This window comes from Carcharhinus amblyrhynchos, chromosome 7, assembly GCF_965287045.1.
Source record: "Carcharhinus amblyrhynchos chromosome 7, sCarAmb.v2.hapA, whole genome shotgun sequence".
Classification (NCBI taxonomy): Eukaryota; Metazoa; Chordata; class Chondrichthyes; order Carcharhiniformes; family Carcharhinidae; genus Carcharhinus; species Carcharhinus amblyrhynchos.
The window spans coordinates 128,062,344-128,080,239 of record NC_137330.1 but is presented as its reverse complement, the minus strand read 5'-3'; the positions used below and the strand labels follow the sequence as shown (position 1 = coordinate 128,080,239).

Here is a 17,896-nt window from a genome sequence, read left to right as displayed (position 1 = left end):
AATTTGAATAGATTTAGATATTCCTAAACGGCTTAGTGCCATTGCTTCTGGGCAGATCAGTCGTTCCTCCCTAGCTGGAGTGACATCTCCTACAGCCAAGATGACTATGCCAGTGGCGCAGAGGCAACTGTACCCCTGGGTGGTCAGGGATATGGTAGGCTACTGTCCCTTGGCAATGTCAGGGCTGTAGGCTTCCCATTATTGACAGGATGGGGGGAATAAGTTGTGCTTGCATCACGGTTTAGCAGTGGGGGTGGAGGGGGGCACTAATCCCCCTATGTTGGTGATGATGGGGGGCCGGTTTAAGTCACCTTGATGCCAACAATGCTGGGGGGCAACCCGTTCGTTAAGTGTTGGGTGGATGGTTGCCCCTCTGTGTTCGTGGGTTGGGGGGGTGGTTCCCCTTATCTGCAGAGTGTTGCGTTGTCCATGGGGACAGGATGGAGTCTTTAACTTTAATAAGAGATCAAAGCACCCTCTAAAAAAGGGCAGCTGGATCTCTGTGGAGGTGGCTTTGCTCGTGTTTTCAGACCCAGCCCTTCAAGAATGATATCATGAATCTTACCTCCCACTCCCTTTTTTTGACAATATCAGAAGATATGGTGAAAAAAATCTGGCTTTTTCTCTGGGAAGAAACACACCGGTTTTTAGTCAGAACCTGACAAAGACCATCTTGAACAGATTTTTTTCTGTCAATCCTGACATCCTAGGAGTCAGTATGGTGAATATTCACTGCACTGTTTCCATGTCAAGTATAACCATGTCAAGATGCACACACGCCAGCTATGATTTCATCAAGGCCCTGTAGTAAGACATCCTTGTTCCTGTACTCAAATCACTTTGCAATGAAGACCAACATGCAACTTGCCTTCCTAATTGCTTGTACCTGCAAATTTACTTTCAGTAACTGGTGTACAAGGAAACCCTTTGTATATAAATATTTCCCAATCTATTACTATTTAAATAATACTCTGCCATTCTGTCTCTCCAGTCAAAGTGCATAACTTCACATTTTTCCACTTTATAATGAGGGGAGGCAATGACAGTGGTATTGTCACTGAACTAGTAATTCAGAATAATGCTCTGGGGACTCTGATTTGAATCCCATCATATCGTGAACAATTGGCACTCAAGCACTGATCCTTATGGGACCCTACCAGTCACTGCTTGCCACTCTGAAAAAGACTAATTTATTCCTACTCTGTTTCCTGCCAGCTAACCAGTTCTCAATCCATTCCAATTTATTATCCCATGTACCTTAATTTTTACACACTTCCTACATGGGACTTTTATCAAAAACTTTCTGAAAATCCAAATAAATTGGTTCACCTTTATAAGACATAACAAGGTTAATGAGGATCCAAGAGGTTAATGAGAGGAAGAAACTTAATATCTCTAATAGTGTTTCTCTGCTTATCCTAATTACTTTAATGAATTAAAAGCCAGCAAATTAGCTCAGCCTAATGGTCCACATCCCAGAGTTCTAAAATAAGTGGCAACAGAGATACTGGATGTATTGGTTGTGATCTTCCAAAAATACAGAGATTCCAGAACAATTCCAGTGAAGTGGAAAGTGGCCAATATAATAGGGTAGTTGATGAAAAATGGAACAGAGAAATAGGAAACTCCAGTAAGCCTGACAGCTGGAATCTTTTAATAAGGAAGTGCTAACAGAGCATTTAGAACATAGTAACATGATTTGGATGAATGGCTGCTATGTATAATTTATCAATGTCATCATTAAAACAAAGGATGGTGCCAATATTACAGTAAAGGAAGAGGTTATAGAGAAATTGGATTGTTGAGAGCATGAGTGAAATCTTACAGGGAGTATTGTGATCCATTCAGGCACGACACTTTAGGAAGAATAGAGGATGGGGTGTTCGCTAGAATGGTACCAGGATCGAGCCTTTAGGTGGAGGGACGGGACAAGTTGGGATTATCCCCTTTCGAGCAGAGAAGGTAAAGGCAAGATTTAAAAGATTTTCTCCAAGCTTATGTGGGAAAAGTTGATAATAAAATAGTGGAAACTTGCTGATGCAAAATTAGTTGACCAGGATAAAGTGATGAAAACAACTGATCGCAGGATAATTATAGATGTGATAAATTAATTGATTTCATCTTAGTTTATTATCCAGAAAGATTCCATACTTTCCACAACATAGCATCAAATTATTTCTTGGCTTTTCAGCAGTTTGTCTTTGCTGATGTACCAGAGGTCTATTTTAAGTGTTCATTACTCCTCTGTAAAGACAAGCTGGCATCAGTCTTAAATCTAAATTATGTCTCTTTGTCCTAATCTTATGATTTACTTGCAAATAATACAGAAGATTTACTATTTCAATACATGTGGAGGGAACTTCCAGCTGGTGGTGTTCCCAGATATCTGCTGCCCTTGTCCTTCTAGCTGGTAGTGGTCATGGATTTGGAAGGTGCTACCTAAGGAATCTTGGCGAATTGTATCAGTGCATCTTGTAGATGGTACACATAGTTGTCACTGCTGAGGAAAGGGTAGCAATCAAGTGGGCTGCTTTGTCCTGGACGGTGTCAAGCTTCTTGAGTGTTGGAGCTGCACACATCCAGACAAGTGGGGAGTATTCCACCATACTCCTGACTTGTGCCTTGTAGATGGTGAATAGGCTTTGTGGAGTCAGGAGGTGTGTTATACTATTTGTACCCTTGGTTCGATTTCACTCTTTGTTTAAAACAGAAACTGCCAGATTAATCAAGTTAACTGGCTTCAATGTCTCCTGCTTCGAAATGTCATCAATAAATCAATCAGAACATACCTCTGAAAATAGTCCTCACATGTCTGATAGACCCTGTCATGAAAAACACCCATTGTTGCGACAAGTTGGCTTTTGACTTCATCTGAGCAAGCAATATAGAAACCAGAAAGGAAATAATTAGAGACAGCAACCAATGCCTCTCTGGGCCAGCGACTGAACCAATCCATTGTGCATCCAGAGATCAGACCAGGGAACTTCAGTGCACGCGATCGAAACTTTTCACCAACCTAGCATCAAAACAAACAAAACAGGCTTAGAAATAGACAGTAAAACATTCATATTGTTTTAATAAACCAGCTAACCTACAACGATACAAATGGAAAATATAATGTGGAAGTCGGAAATACTCAGCAGGTTCATCAGCCCATTTGGAAGAAGTCAGATAGTATTGTTAAAAATCACAAAACTTAAAACCTAGATCTGACCCACCCACTTCTGTGTTTAATGGAAGCTGGACAAAAGGTATCAGGCTGGCAATTTATATACATTAATAAGGCTCCATAGCTTTCACATAAAGAAAGGACAAATCTAATGTAGCCAATTACTGCCCCATCAGTCTACTCTCAGGGAAATTATTTAATCGTGTTATCACACAGCACTTACTCAGCGATAACCCACTCATCGATGCTCTGCTTGGGTTCACTAGGATGTGGAGATGCCAGCATTGGACTGGGGTAAGCACAGTAAGAAGTCTGACAACACCAGGTTAAAGTCCAACAGATTTATTTGGTAGCACAAGCCACAAGCTTTCAGAGCGCTGCCCCTTCATTAGGTGAGTGGGAGTTCTGTTCACAGACAGGGCATATAAAGACACAAATCAATTTACAAGATAATGGTTGCAATGTGAGTCTTTACAGGTAATCAAGTCTTAAAGGTACAGACAATGTAAGTGGAGAGAGGGTTAAGCACATGTTAAAGAGATGTGTATTGTCTCCAGCCAGGACAGTTTGTGAGATTTTGGCTGGAGACAATACATATCTCCTTAACCTATGCTTAACCCTCTCTCCACTCACACTGTCTGTACCTTTAAGACTTGATTACCTGTAAAGACTCACATTCCAACCATTATCTTGTAAATTGAGTTTGTGTCTTTATATGCCCTGTTTGTGAACAGAACTCCCACTCACCCTAATAAGGGGGCAGCATTCCGAAAGCTTGTGGATTTTGCTACCAAATAAAGCTATTAGACTTTAACCTGGAATTGTGAGATTTCTTACTGGGTTCATCAGGGCCATTCAGCGCCAGTACACACTGCACCCTAAGTGCACACATGGAAAAATCAGCTGAATTCCTCAGCTGAGTTAAGAGGAACCACCCTTGCAAAATTGAAGTCAATGGGAATCAGGGAATAAACTCTTCTCTGGTTGGAGTCATAGCTAATACAAAGGAAGATGACTCTGGTTGCTGGAAACCAGACACCTCAGCTCAAGGCATTGCCATAGTCTCTCCTGCTGTCCTCAGCCCAATCATCTACAAATATGTCATCACTGACTTTCCCTCCAAAATAGTACAAGTGGGACATTTGCTAATGACTGCACAGTGTTCAATTCTAATCACATCTCCTCAGACAATTAGTATTCCAAGCCCTATGCAGTAAGGCCTGGATAATCTTCAGGCTATGTGACAAATAACTTTCCCAGCTGCTATCACACTGAGGAAGTATTTGGCAAGGCGTCCCTTAAAAGTCACTACCGTATCCGCTTCCACTACTTCCTTCAGGCACCCACTACTCTCTGTGTAAAAAATCTGCCTCGTACATCTCCTTTAAATTTTGCTCCTCACACCTTAAGCCTAAACCCCTTAGAAATTGACTCTTCCACTCTGGGAAAAAGCTTCTGGCTATCCACTCTGTCCATGCCTCTCATAATCTTGTAGACTTCTATCAGATTGCTCTTCAACCTCTGTTGCTCCAGTGAGAACAAACCAAGTTTCTCCAACTCATCCTCTTGGCTAATGCCCATCATACCAGGCAACATCCTGGTAAATCTTTTCTGTACCCTCTTCAAAGCCTCCACATCCTTCTGGTAGTGTGGTGACCAGAATTGAACACTATATTCCAAGTGTGGCCTAACTAAGCTTCTATAAAGCTGCAACATGGTTTGCCAATTTTTAAACTCAATACCCGACCGATGAAGGCCATATGCCTTCTTGAATATCTTCTCCAACTGCATTGCCACTTTCAGTGACCTATGTACCTGTACACCCAGAATCCTTTGCCTATCAATACCTTTAAGAGTTCTGCCATTTACTATATATTTCCTATCTGTAATAGATCTTCCAAAACGCATTACCTCACATTTGTCTGGATTAACCTCCATCTGCCACCTCTCCGCCCAAGTCTCCAACTGATCTATATCCTGCTTTATCTTCTGATGGTTCTCATCGCTATCCTCAAATCCACCAATCTTTGTGTCGTCCGCAAACTTATTAATCAATCCAGTTACATTTTCCTCCAAATCGTTTATATATATTACAAATAGCAAAGGTCCCAGCACTGATCCCTGAGGAACGTCATTTGTCACAGTCCTCCATTCAGAAACACACCCTTCCACAGCTACCCTCTGTCTTCTTTGACTGAGTCAGTTTTACATAGAACATAGAACACTGCAGCACAAACAGGGCCTTTGGCCCACAAGTTGCGCCGATCACATCTATACCTACCAAGCCATAGAACTATCTGTAACTTGCAATGCCATTAGATCCCATATACTCATCCAGAAGTCTTTTAAAAGACCCCAGCGAGTTCGCCTCTACCACCACCGACCGCAGCCGATTCCACTCACTCAGCACCCTCTGAGCGAAAAACTTACCCCTGACATCTCCTCTGTATTTGCTTCCCAGCACCTTAAACCTGTGTCCTCTCGTAGTGACCATTTCAGCCCTGGGAAATAGCCCCCGAGAATCCACCCTATCTATCCCTCTCAACATTTTATAAATCTCTATCAGGTCACCTCTCAACCTTCGTCTCTCCAGGGAGAAGAGACCTAGCTCCCTCAACCTATCTTCATAAGGCATGCCTCCCAATCCAGGCAACATCCTTGTAAATCTCCTCTGCACCCTCTCAATAGCTTCCACATCCTTCCTGTAGTCAGGTGACCAGAAATGCACACAGTACTCCAAGTGGGGTCTGACAAGGGTCTTATAAAGTTGCAGCATTACCTCCCGACTCCTAAACTCAATCTCTCGATTAATGAAGGCCAGTACACCATATGCCTTCTTGACCACATCCTCCACCTGCGAGGCCGATTTAAGAGTCCTATGGATCCGGTCCCCAAGATCCTTCTGCTCCTCAACACAGCTAAGACTCCTACCCTTGATATTGTACTCCTGCATCCCGTTGGTCCTGCCAAAATGGACCACTACACATTTATCCGCGTTGAAGTCCATCTGCCACGTCTCCGCCCAGTCTTGATTCCTATCTATGTCACGCTGCAACTTCTGACATCCCTCCAGACTATCCACAACACCACCAACCTTCGTATTGACAGCGAACTTACTAACCCATCCATCCACTTCCTCATCCAGGTCATTTATGAAAATGACAAACAGCAAGGGTCCTAGAACAGATCCCTGGGGCACTCCACTGGTGACCGACCTCCATGCAGAAAAAGACCCATCCACAACCACTCTCTGCCTTCTGCAGGCAAGCCAGTTCTGGATCCACAAGGCCAAAACCCCTTGGATCCCATGCCCTCTCACCTTCTCAAGAAGTCTTGCATGGGGGACCTTATCAAACGTCTTGCTAAAGTCCATGTAAACCACGTCCACCGCTTTTCCTTCGTCAATGTGTTCAGTCACATTTTCAAAGAACTCAACTAGACTTGTAAGGCATGACCTGCCCTTGACAAAGCCATGCTGACTATTCCTGATCATTCTAAAGTTCTCTAAATGCTCATAAATCCTGTCCCTCAGAATCCTCTCCATCAGCTGACCAACCACTGAGGTCAGACTCACTGGTTGGTAATTTCCCAGGCTATCTCTGTTCCCTTTCTTGAAAATAGGAAACACATCCGCAATCCTCCAATCCTCCGGAACCTCTCCCATCTCCATCAATGATGCAAAGATCATCGTCAGGGGCTCTGCAATCACTTACCTCACCTCCCACAGTAACCTGGGGTACATCCCGTCTGGTCCCGGCGACTTATCTATCTTGATAGAGTTTAAAAGTTCCAACACATCCTCTTTCTTAACGTCCACATACTCAATCTTTTCAGTCTGCTGCAAACCTGTAGTACAACCTCCCAGATCAGGACACAGATTTAAGGTGCGGGGAGGCAAGTACAGAAGTGATGTTAGGGGTAAGTTTTTCACTCAGAGGGTGGTGAGTGAATGGAATCAGCTGCCGTCAGTGGTGGTGGAGGCGAACTCGCTGGGGTCTTTTAAAAGACTTCTGGATGAGTATATGGGATTTAATGGGATTGGGGGTTATAGATAGGTCTATGGATTGGTAGGTGTTGATGTGATTGGCGCAACTCATGGGCCGAAGGGCCTGTTTGTGCTGTAGTGTTCTATGTTCTGTGTTCTATTTTCACCGTGAATACCGAGGCAAAGTACTCATTAAGCACCTCTGCCATTTCTTCCGGTTCCACACAGACTTTTCCCCCTTCACGTTTTTATAGGTCCTATCCCTTCACTTCTCATCCTTCTACTCTTTACATATTTGTAGAACGCCTTGGGATTCTCCTTAATCTTACCTGCCAAGGCCTTCTCATGACCCCTTCTGGCTCTCCTAATTTCCTTTTTAAGCTCCTTTCTACAAGCCTTATACTCCTCTAGATCCTTAACATCTCTTAGCTCTCTGAACCTTTTATACACCTTTCTTTTCTTCCTGACCAGGTTCACCACAACCTTCATGCACAACGGCTCCCGCAACCTACCAAAACCTCGTTGTCTCATCGGAACGTTGTCGTGCAGAGCTCCAGTCAAACATTCCTTGAAAATCCGCCACCTTCCTTCAGTACTTTTCCCGAAGAACACCTCCTTCCAGTTTACTCGTCCAATTGTCTGCCTGATGTCTTCATATTTCCCCTTACTCCAGACAAACATCTTCCTAGCCTGCCTGATCCTATCTCTTTCCAATGCTATCGTGAAGGAGATAGAATTACGATCCCCATCCCTGAGATGCTCTCCCATCGAGAGATCCGTCACCTGTCCTGGTTCATTAGCCAGCACCAGGTCAAGTACAGCCTCTCCTCTCGTAGGCTTATCCACGTGCTGTGTCAGGAAACCCTCCTGAACCCACCTAACGGACTCCTCCCCATCCAAACCTCTTACCCTAGGGATATTCCAGTCGATATTTGGGAAATTAAAGTCTCCCATCATGACAACTCTGTTATTACTACGTCTCTCTAGGATCTGTTTCCCTATCTGCACCTCAACTTCCCTGTCACTATTGGGCAGCCTATAGAAAACACCCAGCAAAGTTATCGACCCTTTGCTGTTCCTAACTTCCACCCACAGAGACTCCGAGACAGTCCTTCCACAGCATCCACTGTCCCTGATCAACAGTGCCACTCCGCCACCTCTTTTGCCTCCCTCCCTGTCCTTCCTAAAGCATCTGAATCCCAGCACCTGAAGTACCCACTCCTGTCCCTGAGACATCCAAGTCTCTGTAATGGCCACCACATCACATTCCCAAGCAGCAATCCACGCCCTAAACTTATCTACTTTGTTCGCTACACTCCTGGCGTTAAAATAGACACACCTCAGACCTTCGGTCCGAGCACTTCCCTTCTCCATTACCCGTCTACATACTGTCTCTCATACTGTCTACAGTCCTTCTCTACCTGGGAGCTAACCTCCTCGCTCTCAGTCTCCTCATCTCTATTCCCTCCCCCCACCCTTTCTAGTTTAAAGCCCCCCAGTAGCCCTAGCTAATCTTCCCGCCAAGATATTGGTCCCCCTGGGATTCAAGTGCCACCCGTCTTTACTGAGCAGATCACACCTGCTCCTAAAGAGGTCCCAATGATCCAGGAACTGGAATCCCTGCCCCCTGCTCCAGTCCCTCAGCCACGCATTCACCCTCCGCCTCATTCCGTTCCTGCTCTCACTCTCCCGCGGCGCAAGCAGCAATCCTGAGATTACTACCTTTGCATTCCTCTTTCTCAGCTGTCTACCTAATTCCCTATAATCCCTTTTCATGACCCCTTCCCTCTTCCTGCCTATGTCAGCGGTACCTATGTGAACCACAACCTCCGGCTCCTCGCCCTCCCCTTTCAGGATGTCTGGGACACGTCCAGAGACATCCTGAATCCCAGCTCCAGGGAGGCAAACCACCATCCGCGACTCCCGTCTACGTCTGCAAAAACGCCTGTCTGATCCCCTCACTATGGAATCCCCTATTAACACTGCCTTGCTGCTCTTTTTCTTACTTTTTTGAAGTACTGGGTCAGGCTCAGCTCCAGAGACCTGGCCACCGCTTCCTCCCCTAGGTGAGCTGTCCCCCCAAGTAGTACTCAGACAGGAGTACTTATTTTGAAGGGGGACATCCACTGGCGTGCTCTCCATCACGTGAGCTTTCCCCTTCCTAATTGTTACCCACTTGCCTTCTTCCCACTGCCCCGGTGTGACCACTTGCCGGTAGCTCCTGTCAATTACCTCCTCATTCTCTCTAAGGAGACGAAGGTCCTCGAGCTGCAGTTCCAGTTCCTTAACCTGGTCCCTTAGGGACTGCAGCTCCACACACCGAGCACAGGTATGGATGTCTGGGAGACCAGGAGCCTCCAGGACCTCCCACATATTGCATTGGCAACAACATACTGGCGTCACACTCATACTTGCCCTTTTTAGAAATACAGAGGAAAAAGTAATAAAAACTTAAACTTACCTTGCCTCACCCTTTTTGCTTAGGCCCTGTGAGTCAAAGCCCTTCCAGCTCACACAAAAAAAACAAAAACAAACTTACCTGTTCTCACTCCAAGCCCCTCTCTCTCTCTCTCTTTTAGGTTAGAGGAGGTGGGGGGGGGGGGGGGGGGGGAGGGGGTGGGGTACTCTACCTATGTAGAGTATTGGGATTCCTCACCAGTCCAATTTATGGTAAGAAAACAAAAACTACCTAAGTCCCTTTGCAAACTACTTCCGGTTTCCGGAATAAAATTAATAAAAAAACTGGCAAAGTTAATTTTAAAAATCGCTTTAACTTACCCACAAGCTGTCCTCTTACAAATCACTGCCTCTCTTCAGTGCTCCCAAGAAACAATGAGGTCGATTCCCTGAGGTGAGTAACTTTTAAATGGGGAAAAAAAAACTCCCCAAGTCCCTTTGCAAACTACTTCCGGTTTCCGGAATAAAATTAAAATAAAACTAGCAAAGTTAATTTTAAAAATCACTTTAACTTACCCACAACCTCTCCTCTTACAAATCACTGCCTCTGTTCAGTGCTCTCAAGGAACAATTTTTGTATCCACTTTGCCAGCTCACCTCTGATCCCATGCGATTTCACCTCCTACTCCAGTCTGTCATGAGGGACCTTGTCAAAGGCCTTACTGAAGTCTATGTAGACAATATCCATTGTCCTACCCTCATCAATCATCTTCGTCACTTCCTCGAAAAACTTGGTCAAGTTCGGGAGACACGACTTCCCCTTCACAAAACCATGTTGCCTCTCACTAATGTGTCTACTTATTGCCAAGTGGGAATAAATCCTGCCTTGAAGAATTCTCTCCAATAATTTCCCTATCACTGATGTAAGGGTCACCAGCCTATAATTACCTGGATTATTCTTGCTACCCTTCTTAAACAAAGGAACAACATTGGCTAATCTCTAATCTTCTGGGACCTCCCCTGTAATCAGTGATGATACAAAGATTTCTCTCAAGGCCCCAGCAATTTCCTCCCTTGCATCTCTGTGTTCTGAGGTATATCCTATCAGGTCCTGTGGATTTGTCTACCTTAATGTTTCTCAAGAACCCCAATATTTGGGGTGGCACGGTAGCACAGATGATCGTATTGCTGCTTCACAGCTCCAGGGACCTGGGTTTGATGCTCGGGTCACTGTCTGTGTGGAGTTTACACATTCTCCTTATGTCTGTGTGGGTTTCCTCTGAGTGCTCCAATTTCCTCCCACAGTCCAAAGCTGTGCGTGTTACGTTGATTGGCCATGCTAAAATTGCTCCTTAGTCTCCTGAGATGTGAAGGTTAGAGGGATTAGTGGGTAATTATGTAGGGATATGGGGACAGGGCCTGGGTGGGTTTGTGGTTGGTGCAGACCCGATGGGCCAAATAGCCTATTTGATTCTATGATTCTATGAATACCTCCTCCTTTTTGATCTCAACATGACTCAAACTATCTACACATCCTTTCTCAGACTCTTCATCCATCAAGTCCTTCTCTTTGGTGAATACTGATGCGAAGTACTCATTTAATTCATACAGTCACAGAGTCACAGAGATTTACAGCATGGAAACAGGCCCTTTGGCCCAACTGGTCCATGCCGCCCCTTTTTTTTGAAACCTCTAAGTTAATACCAATTGCCTGCATTTGGCTCATATCCCTCTATGCCCATCGTACCCATGTAACTATCTAAATGCTTTTTAAAAGACAAAATTGTACCCACCTCTACAACTGCCTCCGGCAGCTTGTTCCAGACACTCACCACCCTATGTGAAAAAATTGCCCCTCTGAATACTTTTTTATTTCTCCCCTTTCACCTTAAACCAATGCCCTCTCGTTTTAGACTCCCCTACCTTTGGGAAAAGATATTGACTATCTACCTTATCTATGCCCCTCATTATTTTATAGACCTCTATAAGGTGACCCCTCAGTCTCCTACCCTCCAGAGAAAAAAGTCCCAGTCTATCCAGCCTCTCCTTCTAACTCAATCCATCAAGTCCCAGTAGCATCCTAGTAAATCTTTTCTGCACTCTTTCTAGTTTAATAATATCCTTTCTATAATAGTGACCAGAATTGCACACAGTATTCCAAGTGTGGCCTTACCAATGTCTGGTACAACTTCAACAAGATGTCCCAACGCCTGTATTCAATACCTCACCCATTTCCTCTGACTCCACGCATAGATTCCCTCCCTTATCCTTGAGTGGGCCAACCCTCTCCCTGCCTACCTTCTTGCTCTTTATATACGTACAAAAAACCTTGGGATTTTCCTTAATCCTGCTGGCCAATGCTTTTTCATGACCCCTTTTAGCTCTTCATACTCCTTGCTTAAGTTTCTTTCTACTTTCCTTATATCCACACTTGCTTTGTGTGTTCCCAGCCTCCCAGCTTTGACAAATGCTTCCTTTTTCTCTTTGACTAGGCTCACAATATCTCTCGTTACCCAATATCTCTCATTATCCTTTGAACTTTCCCCCTCTTATCTTAAGTGTATGCCCCCTAATATTAGACATTTCAACTTTAGGACAATGATTCTGATTGTCAACCTGATCTATGCCTCTCATAATTTTGTAGACTTCTATCAGGTGTCCCCCTCAGCCTCCTCCACTTCAGAGAAAAGAACCCTCATTTGTCCATCCTCTCCTATAGTTGATACCCTCTAATCCAGGCAGCACATTGACAAACCTCTTCTGCACTTTCTTCAAAGCCTCCTTCCACATTCTTCCTTCTTAAAACATTTAATTGAACAAATTTTTGATTGTTGGATTTAATTGGTCCCTGCTAGTCTTGTGACCAGTAAAACAACATGATAATCAGGGACCAATCACAAAGCAAACAGATATTAAGCTTTGTAATAATTGCAAAACTCTACAGCTACATGGCAGGTGAAAGTAACAAAACTGTTTATTCAAAACAAACTTGAAACAAATCAGCCATGTACATATCTAAGGAAATAAAGGAGGTTATCAAATTGAAAGGAAAGGCATACAAAGTGGCAAAGATTAATGAGAAACTAGAGGACTGGGGAATCTTTTAAGGCCAACAGAAAATCATGAACAAAGTTATGAAAAAGTAAGATAGATTATCAGAATAAATTAGCTCAGAATATAAAAAACAGATAAGAACATAAGAAATAGGAGCAGGAGTAGGCCATCTAGCCCTTCGAGCCTGCCCCGCCATTCAATAAGATCATGGCTGATCTGTCGTGGCTCAGTTCCACTTTCCCGCCCTCTCCCAATAACCCTGAATCCCCTCGCTTATCAAAAACCCATCAACCCGTGTCTTAAAAATATTTAGCGAGGCAGCCTCCACCACTTCAACGGGCAGAGAATTCCAGAGATTCACCACCCTTTGAGTGAAGAAGTTCCTCCTCAACTCCGTTCTAAACCGCACCCCCCCCCTTTATCTTGAGGCTGTGCCCCCTAGTCCTACTGTCCTTTCTGAGCGGGAAGAGCCTCTCCACCTCTATCCTATCCATCCCATTCATCATCTTATATGTCTCAATGAGATCTCCCCTCATTCTTCTAAACTCTAACAAGTACAAGCCTAGTTTATTCCGCCTTTCCTCATAGCTCAACCCCCTCAACTCTGGCATCAGCCTAGTAAACCTCCTCTGCACTCCCTCCAAGCCCAAAATATCCTTGCGTAAGTGCGGCGACCAAAACTGCACACAGTACTCCAGCTGCGGCCTCACCAATGCCCTATACAGCTGCAGCAAGACCTCCCTACTTTTATATTCAATCCCCCTCGCTATGAAGGCCAGCATCCCATTCGCCTTCCTGACCACCTGCTGCACCTGCAAGCTGGGTTTTTGCGACTCATGTACAAGGACCCCGAGGTCCCTCTGCACCGTCGCCTGCTGCAGTTTTAGCAAACGTTTCTACAAATATATGAAACAAAAAAAAGCAGCTAAAGTAAACATTGGTCCAATAGAGAATGAGAGGGGGGATTTAATAACGGGAGATGAGGAAATGACCAAAGCATTTAAGGAATTAAGGGTTATGGTGAGCGGGTGAGTAAGTGGAGCTGAATCCACAAGAAGATCAGCCATGGTCTTATTGAACGATGGAGTAGGCTTGAGGGGCCAGATGGCCTCCTCCTGCTCCTAGTTCTTACATTTGAATTACAAGGGAGGATGACATAGATCAACAGCTGTTCTCCAACTGCCGCTCCTCAACCGCTGCTCCCCAACCGTGCTCTCCAACAACTGCTTCATGATCTTAGATCATACTTCACTGCCACAGAACATGTGTTTGGATTAATGCACTCTCAGACTCGTGTTCTACAACTGCTCTGTGCTCTTGGAGCCGGGCTCAACTCCTGCATAACACACTCTGCATGGAGACCACAAACTTAGATAACCAAATCAGAAACAATCTGGCGTCTGAACTTATAGTACTGATGAGGAACTCACTGGAGAGAAGCAGAGGACAACATGCAGATTTATCCTGGCTCTGTTAATAAAATATTCATATAGATTGTCAAAGGTGGGAGGGGTGCGAGGTGTTTCTTTCTTCATTGGTGCAATCAGGGATTGGGTAATCTCATCAAGTTCATCCCGAGCAAATAAATTTGATACCTATTAAAGGAAGGAAGCAGAGCAATATAAATTTAATATATTATACATGTTAATGACTTCAACTTTAATCTGTGCAGATGGCTTATTGCCATTGGCAGTTATTTGTTGTTCCTGTTAGTTGTTTAGACATAAAAAACCCCAGAAAACTCTGGAAATAATCAGCAGGTTTGTGGAGAGAGAAAAACAGAGGGCCCTATTTTACCATTTCAATTCTAAGTGCTGAGCAGACTTGAAACTGGGAGTGTTTCAGATCCGACTTTTAGGCCTGTTCTGAGTCGTCGCCATATGCACTCTGCCTGAAAAAATATCAGCATTTCTGAATCACCCTGTGGCTCCGATCGGCAGGAAAAAAAATGCGACTCCCCTGCCACATCACTCCTGGGCCGAATACTGCCTCCCCCTGTCCCTCACAGATATTGCTCCACCCCCACAACATTATTGATTCTCTTATCCCCCCACTCTCTCTGCCACCCAGACAGATTGTGTGCCCCCCAATTGTGCAAATGCATTTAAGTGGCTGTCACGCCTGTTTTGAGCATGGTTCCAATCGAGGCCATTTTTGACCTTGGTAAAGGGGGAACTGCCGTAGAGGCAGGCACGGATCACGTTACTTGCCTCTTGCCCAACATTACCAAGTTTTTGCACCCGAAAATGGGCGCAACTTGATGGTAAAAGTGGGCCCAGAGTTTCTGTTGTAAAAAGGAGCAGGGTCAAATGGAGCAGGAATAGATTTGAGAGTGAAGGGATAAAATCATGGACTACAGGTAAAGGGAGTGGTAGTAATAATATTAAAGACACAAAACATAAAAGCACCTTTATAAATAGCACCTTTCACAACACAATTGCCGGAATTTTACCACCTTGCCCACCAGACGCTTGTAAGATCCTGCCTCAGGGTAATGGAGAATGCTGTCCTGCGAGCCTCACCCACCCCAATTCTGGGATGGGCGTGCCGGTAGAATTCCGGCTAGTGTGTCCCAAAGCCAATAAAGTATTCTTTGAAGTTTAGTAAATAGTGTAATGTAGGAAATGCAGTATTCAAATGTACACAGCAAGGGCACCATTGATAACCTCTCTGGTCTTCAAATTATGTCATGGGACATTTACACCCATCTGAAAGGGCAGATAGGGCCTCACTTTAATGTCTCATGTGTAAGAAAGCAATTCCAACAGTGCAGCATTCTCTCAGTAGCACTGATGTGTCACCATGGATTTTTGTGTTCAATCCTGGAGTGAAACTTTACCCGTGAAACCTGTAGTATGAAACGTTCATGTTAGATGTGTACTATATTGTTTAGATTATCAGTGATGTAAGATCACATTAAAACAGAGTAGAGCCTTGTGCTGAGCTTGTACTGTAAAAGGTTAGTACAATATTCAAATGAACTTACAACCATACAAATTTGGATTAGGCAGGAGTAGGCCACTTATCCCCTTGAGACTTTACCTTGTGGATGAGATCATACAAATTGGTGATTGCAATTGCAGCAAAGACCTATGGAGATAAATTCTGACAAATGGTTGGTGAATATTGAAATTAGGAGACAGAGAAAGTGTAAAACAAAGAGACAGGATTGTAATTCAGGTGATATACCTCTCCAGAAGACAGTACATTGTTGAGATACTCAAGAAAGGACTCTTCTTTTATTTCATTGTCAGTGAATATGAAAGTGATTCCTTTTCCTTCAGCCCCAGCTGTCCTGTACAATATCTTCAAGTCATCCATCAGATTGCCAACATTGTACGCTCTGAAAGTAGCAATAAAGTGACAATTAATTACAAAAAAGACAACTTACAGAAAAAAATGCCTCGAAGAGGGGAGATTGGATAGCAAGATGAAATAAATTAAGGAAGGAATCCCAGAGCAAACCGTTAAGACATACTTCAAATTCATCACTCTCCTGAAGTCCTCTTGTCTGAAGACTGGGAGGGAGATGGAAATGTGAATTTAACTGCAAGGCCATAGCCTCAAGAGACTGTTCTGGACAAAAACCACAACCAAGGACAAATCTTTGTCACCCTCTAGCCAAATAGAGAGGCAACTGTGTGGCTAAAAAGTTCAAAAGCAACAACTTCAAATTCCTTTCTGGTTGAAACTTTCATTGTGGGGTGAGTCTCAAACAAAGACATGAAACTTTGCATGGGGAAATTTAAACACTGAAATGCTTTTGCCATTATAGCAGCATTGTTTTTGCTCCAAATTATTTGTACTAATTCAGCCAAACACCAGTTTCCCATCACCAACACTTACATAGTGAAGAGTGTGCCTGCAACTTACAGCATGACAATCTATACCTCGGTACCTACAACATCGGTCTGGGTGGAGTAACATGTTTAAACACCCTCACTGACCTTCTCTTTTTGGGCAAGCTCTGCTCACTCAATAAGGCAGATTGTACTCCACGAAGCACATGGGGAACTCAATGATTCTCCACGGTCTTTGTGGCCATCATAATATCCCTGTATCTCTTCCAGCACCCCCAGCTGTGAGAAGGTCTTTTCCATCACTTAGCAGTCAAATGGAGGTCTGTCAAAAGCGGGGCTGGACCAGGCAGTGCAGACCAAACAAGGGACCTTCATTTCCAAAAGAAGCATTGCACGTTTTCACTTCCTCAGAGGGTCATCCTTGGAATTTCCCATGTGACTCATTTCGGTAAAGGTTGGATCTTTTTGGGTCTAGGCCTTAACCTGCCTTGCTGACATTGGCAAAGTTTCCAAAAGAAAATTCAGTCATCACAAACTTTCCAATGCTGGTTAAGGAGCTCAGCTTGCGGGCAACAGGAAATGACTCTATGTGTCAGCATTAGCTATCGCCTTGATGGATGTTCTCTGTAACTATTTGGAAAATGGCACACTCTGATGAGGACCCAAAGGGCAAGCAGGCATAGTCATAGAATCCCTCATGTGTAATGATCATCATATATTTCCAGGAGGACTTGTCCAATTCAAGTTAAGATAGGCATGTCTAATGTTCAACTTGGAGAATGACTTGTCACTTGTTAACTTAGCATGCAAATCTTTGATTCAGGGAATGGGATATCTAATGAGTTTGGAAACTAGATTTACTGTTAGTTTATGGTCTCTACAAAGATGAACTGATTTGTTTGGCTTAAGAATGGAGACTGCAGGCACAGCCCATTATGCAAATTGCACAAGCCTTATATCTAAACTTTGAAGGTGCCCTAGTTCAGTTTCCAGCAAGGAGTAGGGGGACTGGCCTGGCTCTGAAATACAAGCTGTCAACATAGATCTTGGCTTTGGCTCCTTTTATTTATCCCAGACCCTCTTGGAAAACTCCAGGGTGTCTAATAGTAACTTGATACAGTCCACCCCCACACCTAGCCTGAAGGTCTCCAATGGGTTCAGCTGGATCTCCCCATAAGGCTTGGTCTTTGCCCCGCACAACAATGAATAGGAGATGAGCTGAATGCTGTCGATAGGTAACTGAGACTATTGTGATGCCTTTTATTTGTAAAGGTTCCCCTGTGTAGATGGGTAGTCTGGCATTCGTATCTTCCAACCACAGGTTGCCAGATTGGAGACACTTATAAGTCTGTTCTCTATAATGGCAACTGCAGCTCCTGTGTCCACCTCCATCTTCAAGGGATGCCCATTTACTAACAATTCTATCACTGTTGGGGCAACCTTTCTTGTGATGATACAATTCAGTTGCGCTGGCCTCGTCTTTTTACTAGG

The 17,896-nt window shown here is 44.1% G+C and overlaps 1 protein-coding gene across 1 annotated transcript in view; it reads right to left on the bottom strand.

Annotated features, from left to right (window-relative positions):
* Nucleotides 1–17,896, bottom strand: part of LOC145345624 (dynein axonemal heavy chain 8-like) — a gene marked incomplete at its 3' end in the record, with an annotated part of 1,250,971 nt that overhangs the window by 108,842 nt on the left and 1,124,233 nt on the right. The window contains exons 66-68 of the mRNA XM_080193458.1: nucleotides 15,795–15,948; nucleotides 14,036–14,200; nucleotides 2,790–3,016 (exon numbers count right to left, since the gene is read on the bottom strand). Of these exons, the coding sequence (XP_080049584.1) occupies nucleotides 2,790–3,016; nucleotides 14,036–14,200; nucleotides 15,795–15,948 (546 nt within the window). The remainder of the gene's footprint in view (nucleotides 1–2,789; nucleotides 3,017–14,035; nucleotides 14,201–15,794; nucleotides 15,949–17,896) is intronic.